We start from the raw sequence: 6966 nt of genomic DNA, 5'->3' as shown, positions 1-6966 counted from the left end.
CAAAAAAAAAAAAAAAAAAAAAAAAAAAAAAAAAAAAAAAAAAGAACAACCCAATGAACTTATAATCACAGCCTAGTAAATAAAAAATCACACTGGGCAAGATAAGAAGAGAGATCCTGATTTCATTCTGATATTATTGCCAGCAGTAAGGAAGAGAGCACAGACCAAGTCTTTGGATACTGGGCTCTGAAGGGCTGAAGAGTTTTTAAAAGCAGGGATGGGTTGAAGGGTGGGGTGTCATAGTCCATCTATGTTTGGTAATTGGCCTTACCACGAGAGCAGGTTGTTATAAAGCAGGTCAGCTTCCTTGGTCCCCTCTCTCTTTGCACATGACTGCTTCCCCTCCTGTTTTCCACCACGAGTTCAAGCAGCACGAGGCCCTCACCAGATGGACTGCCTGATCTTGGACTTCCCTACCTGCAGAACCATGAGCTAAATAAATCTCCCCCCCCCCCCCCACCGCATTAATTACCTAGTTTCAGGTATTTTATTATAGCAACACAAAACAGACTAAGACACAGGAGAAAAGGCATGCAAATTTATTACATACATATGCATGGGAGTCCCACAAAATATGAGACTCTAAGAAGGGCCAGATGTTTGAAGTTTCAATAATATTTTGAGCTACAGAAAGAATAGGGGCTTGGGACTTCTCTAGGGGAGGTGGTGACACAAGCTATGGGAGGGTGAGGGGAGGAACTGCACTGTGAACAAAGGTTGTCTTATTATTTAGATAAAGTCTCTCAGATAACAGCACTCGGAAGAATAGATGAATTCTGTCTGCGCGTGGTGTGATACTCGTATCTCCTGTGATATGAGTTAATCTCTTCTGGTTAATATAGATTCCAGGGAGGGGGGTTCACTCTTTCTGGAGGAACTTCCCTTAAACAGATAAGGGAAACTTCAGAGAAAGCTCTTCCCTGTGCAGGAGAAAAAGAGGGTTAAAATTCAGGGGAGCAGAAGAAGGTCAGAGAGACCTTGGTTCTGAGGCTGCTGCTTTAGTTTGAAGTGCTCAGCATGTCAAAGCACCATACTTTGGAGCACCCTTTTCTAAGCCCTAACAATCATCAACATTTTTCAAATAGTTGAAAGCTTGCCTCATAGAATAGAAGAGAGCCTTATTCTACACTGACAGATAGGACCCTATAAAAACCAAGGGTGGAAATTATAGATTAGGTTTCAGTTCAGTATATGAAGAAAGAGCTTAATGATTAGAACTGCCCATCAAATAATAGATTTTTGAGGCAATGACTTTGTGTCCAGGAAACTCAAAAGCAGAAGCTAGCACGTGTTTGTGGGGGACGGGGGAAAATAAGCTTAGATAAAGTCTTCAAGGGCTTGTGGTATTGGATAATGACAGCTAGATAAGTGTTTCCCAAAGTGAGTTCCATGGACTACTAGTCCTGTGAGATGTTTCACAAAACAAGGATTCTGTGATCAAATGACTTTGGGAATTGCTACATAGTCTACCCTTCCTTCTCCCTGTGAGATTGATAAGCATATTGACATATTTAGAAATCAAGATGTCCTGCAGTAAAGAAATCTTTTTGATATGTTGACCCAGCATTCTGAAACTATTTGACCTTGGGAAATCTTTGTTTCATCCCCAGAAAGGTAGTCATTAACAACCTATAGGACAAGTTTTCTACCCAGTAAATTCCAGAAAATGCTATTCTCAGTGCTTTCTACAATTCCTTTCAAATGTAAGATTTCATGACAAAAAAATAAGAAAGTATTGCTTACTAGTTATAAATATGAGAAGAAACTTGATTGAGTCTGCTTTTAGGGAATCTGGATATAGTATGGCATCTTATTCAGATTAACTATATAATGAATCAAATTATGACTCAAAATAAATTAATCTTTTATATAAAATAATCACTATAATAAGGTAAGCCTAGGGTATCAGCACTGTTCCAAATACCAGTTATATAAAATAGGCTTTACTAAACCTAATCATTATTAAAGAGATCAGTCCCCTGATTTAGAGAGGAAATAATGTCCTGATTTTTAGATTCATTTACCAAATATTATAATGTTATGGTTTAAGGACTAATAATTTTTTATAACCTCTTCATACTTTTCTTCAGTTCTCCAAAGTCATTTGTCAGTATCCAGTATGTACAAATTGGGTTTACATTTGTATTCTATCCATTGTAAATGTGGTATTGTGCATGTTCTTGAGTATTATTTATAACACTCATTTTCTCTCTACTGTTTTACCAAACTTAAGCATGACAGGTACAAATTGTCAAACTGTGAGTTTACTCCATATATAAATATTTTAAAACTCAATTTGGTTTCCTTGCAAGAAAAGGGAAAAATGTGCAGTTTTTCCAGTCATTTTGAAATGCTACTGTGAAAAATTACTTAAATGTATATTTATGCTTAAAATCCAAGGAGACTACTTAAAACATTTTCTATAATTTAAGACAATGTGAATGGTAATTTTATTTTACAACATAAATTCAAGTTAACAAAATGAATTTCTTGTTTCAGTCATTTAGGTAGAATTTAATAATGCAGAGAACAACTTTTCAGAAGCAATTTTGCTTACCCTTTTCTATATCAAAACAAAGTCAAACTGTTACTGTCTTTTGTTGTAGACTACACTGCAATTGCAGACATTTATTCACTCTAAACCATGAATATGGTAGTACAAGACTATTTCTCAATGTTTTATGAAATAATAGCAACATAATTGCTTGACAAATTGCAGGGATCCCTTTATAAATGTCCTTGGGTTAGGTTCAGCATTTATTCACTCTAAACCATGAATATGGTAGTACAAGACTATTTCTCAATGTTTTATGAAATAACAGCAACATAATTGCTTGACAAATTGCAGGGATCCCTTTATAAATGTCCTTGGGTTAGGTTCAGCTAAAGACTTTGAACACTAAGTCGGTTTTGTTCTTTTTAAAAAAAGATGTTTTCTATAGCTAACTAAATATGGAATATATCTGCATAAGAGCTTCAGTTTTTAGGCCCTCAGGTACTAGTTTAAGCAGCTCAAATAACTAAAGCCAAGTCTGGAAGTCATGTTTACACAGCCAAAGAGAAGCACAGATATATTATATGGTCTAATACCTAATGGGAGAATGGGTTGGAAAACTCACGGTCTACATTTGTGGCATTGGTACTGTGCAGGGTCTTGTGCTTATACCACAAAGGGAAAAGACCAGTGCTGACAGGGAGTCACTACATACAAATAACTGATGCTGCCCTTGCCACCAACTCCTCTGCACTGCTGCATTTTTCTCAAGGTACTTACTGGCAACACCAGCAGAGGGGTTTAGCTGTAAGCAGTGGAGGAATTGTCTTCCTACAATAACATATGGAGCAAGAAGGGAAATTGAAAAGAGAGCTACTCATTATCACTTTATGTTACCATTTGTCATTTGTCCACAATTAAGTTAAATTTCCCTAGAGGACCAGAACTATAGTCTTATTTTTTCATATTTGTATCTATATTTTGGATTTGTGGTCTATAGTATTTTTGATATCTCCCACGTCAACCTGTGACAAAGAAGACATTCAAATGTTTGTTAGTGTATTAGATGATTGGATCCAAGACACAGGAAGAATACTTAATGTCAAAATAATGAATTGTATACACTATTGCAGATATCATATATACTGTAACTTTTGTCATATCAAGAGGCATAGAAATGTCAGATGGCTGTGCTCAATAGAGTATAAAGCCACTACTTATCTTTAATTTTTGTGAAAATTTTATGTATACATTTATCGCCACTATTTTTTTCTTAATTTTTAGAAAACTAATTTCAGCTTACATGTTTTAAGAATAGTGCTTACAGAGTCTTACTTGGGAAATATGTATAGATCAGCTTGCTCTTTGTTGGATATTAACATTCACATTTGCTATTCAAGGCAGAACTGAACCGTTTCCAAGATACAAAGAGACTCCTTCAAGATTATTACAGGGCAATGGAATGCAAAATCCCATTAGAAGACAATAAGAGATTTACTCGAATCCCGTTGGTTCAACTGGATAGTACAGACCTTTCAGAAAACCAGCTTAGGTAAGGTAGGCTATGATATTACACTGTAAATTTTTTTAAATACAAAGCTTTGTGATTTTAAATTAATTACCACTAATAATTATCTGCAAACCTAAAATCCAAAAAGCTATAAGAACTGAACATTTTTCTAATGTCAGAGTGTCATTGACTTAGGATTATTAATGTGCATTATTTATCCAATTTATAATGAATGTTTACTCATTTTGCTGCAGAGACAGAACGTATTTTATTATGCTTCCACAGACTCCACTGGAGGTATTAAGGAATGTATGGTATAGATAAATTCTGAATTCTGAAGCACTCTTGGCTCCAAGGGATCCTGGTAAAGGATTGNTCTATATCAAAACAAAGTCAAACTGTTACTGTCTTTTGTTGTAGACTACACTGCAATTGCAGACATTTATTCACTCTAAACCATGAATATGGTAGTACAAGACTATTTCTCAATGTTTTATGAAATAATAGCAACATAATTGCTTGACAAATTGCAGGGATCCCTTTATAAATGTCCTTGGGTTAGGTTCAGCTAAAGACTTTGAACACTAAGTCGGTTTTGTTCTTTTTAAAAAAAGATGTTTTCTATAGCTAACTAAATATGGAATATATCTGCATAAGAGCTTCAGGTTTTAGGCCCTCAGGTACTAGTTTAAGCAGCTCAAATAACTAAAGCCAAGTCTGGAAGTCATGTTTACACAGCCAAAGAGAAGCACAGATATATTATATGGTCTAATACCTAATGGGAGAATGGGTTGGAAAACTCACGGTCTACATTTGTGGCATTGGTACTGTGCAGGGTCTTGTGCTTATACCACAAAGGGAAAAGACCAGTGCTGACAGGGAGTCACTACATACAAATAACTGATGCTGCCCTTGCCACCAACTCCTCTGCACTGCTGCATTTTTCTCAAGGTACTTACTGGCAACACCAGCAGAGGGGTTTAGCTGTAAGCAGTGGAGGAATTGTCTTCCTACAATAACATATGGAGCAAGAAGGGAAATTGAAAAGAGAGCTACTCATTATCACTTTATGTTACCATTTGTCATTTGTCCACAATTAAGTTAAATTTCCCTAGAGGACCAGAACTATAGTCTTATTTTTTCATATTTGTATCTATATTTTGGATTTGTGGTCTATAGTATTTTTGATATCTCCCACGTCAACCTGTGACAAAGAAGACATTCAAATGTTTGTTAGTGTATTAGATGATTGGATCCAAGACACAGGAAGAATACTTAATGTCAAAATAATGAATTGTATACACTATTGCAGATATCATATATACTGTAACTTTTGTCATATCAAGAGGCATAGAAATGTCAGATGGCTGTGCTCAATAGAGTATAAAGCCACTACTTATCTTTAATTTTTGTGAAAATTTTATGTATACATTTATCGCCACTATTTTTTTCTTAATTTTTAGAAAACTAATTTCAGCTTACATGTTTTAAGAATAGTGCTTACAGAGTCTTACTTGGGAAATATGTATAGATCAGCTTGCTCTTTGTTGGATATTAACATTCACATTTGCTATTCAAGGCAGAACTGAACCGTTTCCAAGATACAAAGAGACTCCTTCAAGATTATTACAGGGCAATGGAATGCAAAATCCCATTAGAAGACAATAAGAGATTTACTCGAATCCCGTTGGTTCAACTGGATAGTACAGACCTTTCAGAAAACCAGCTTAGGTAAGGTAGGCTATGATATTACACTGTAAATTTTTTTAAATACAAAGCTTTGTGATTTTAAATTAATTACCACTAATAATTATCTGCAAACCTAAAATCCAAAAAGCTATAAGAACTGAACATTTTTCTAATGTCAGAGTGTCATTGACTTAGGATTATTAATGTGCATTATTTATCCAATTTATAATGAATGTTTACTCATTTTGCTGCAGAGACAGAACGTATTTTATTATGCTTCCACAGACTCCACTGGAGGTATTAAGGAATGTATAGTATAGATAAATTCTGAATTCTGAAGCACTCTTGGCTCCAAGGGATCCTGGTAAAGGATTGTGAACCTCTGTCACTTTTATGGAAAAACTCAAACAGCTCTGTGTGTGTGTTGGGGGGGGTCACATTATATAAATGAAAATGAGAGGGTTATGAGTCTTATTTTACAGGTGAGGAAACTGAGAAATGGCAAAGACTCAGTAGTATGTGATGATGTTCTCATGAGACTGAAAAACTTCTTACTAGTCTAACATCAGATTCCTACCAGCGAGAAAATGAATTTGGTGGCAAGGTGGAAAAAGTATATATTTCTGGCCAAAAAAACACTGTGCAATATAAAAATTTGTAAATAATTGTTTTTATAGAGCCAGTGGGTGAGGACAGGGAAAGGGAAAGATCCCAACCCCCGAGAAGCAATGAACAGGTAGAAAATATCTTCAAGAAATTGGAGGTGGGAGTGGTGGTAATTTCTATGATATGACTTTCAACTATAAAACATTAAAAGAGAGCTCAAAGTAAGAATGAAAATAAGTTAAAGCAATTAAAAATAGAATTCAAAATCCTTAAAAGTTAAATAAACTAAAAATAAGTTAACAAAATATAATAAAGAATTAAAATAATATTTTCTCATGACCAGTAAGCATGCCATGAGAAAACAAAAAGCTTAGATATGAAGAAGGGAAGAAAGAAGAAGTTAGATTTTAAAAATAATATATAGGCACTGAATATTAAATTTAATTCTCCAACGATATGAGCTATGTAGTTTATATTAAAAGTAGTGTATTTTTTTTTTACAACCTTGCTCGGTCACTGCAGCTGTCAGGAGTTGCTCAAACTAAATGTAGAGTAGTAAATATATTTGGACAGATCAAATAAATATAAATATATTTTCAAGTAATCAAGTAAATATATTTGGACAGTCAGACAGATCTGGTTTGAATCCTGGGTCTGTCACTTACTA

General features: G+C 34.8%; 1 protein-coding gene across 1 annotated transcript in view; it reads left to right on the top strand.

The window, feature by feature from the left end:
* Positions 1–6966, top strand: part of SPEF2 (sperm flagellar 2) — a 200523-nt gene that overhangs the window by 122315 nt on the left and 71242 nt on the right. The window contains exon 25 of the mRNA XM_008574789.1: positions 3895–4046. Within this exon, the coding sequence (XP_008573011.1) occupies positions 3895–4046 (152 nt within the window). The remainder of the gene's footprint in view (positions 1–3894; positions 4047–6966) is intronic.

This window comes from Galeopterus variegatus, unplaced genomic scaffold (genome assembly GCF_000696425.1).
Source record: "Galeopterus variegatus unplaced genomic scaffold, G_variegatus-3.0.2 Scaffold1104, whole genome shotgun sequence".
Lineage (NCBI taxonomy): Eukaryota > Metazoa > Chordata > Mammalia > Dermoptera > Cynocephalidae > Galeopterus > Galeopterus variegatus.
The sequence above is the reverse complement of the archived record's forward strand: the minus strand, read 5'-3'. Positions and strand labels throughout refer to the sequence as shown.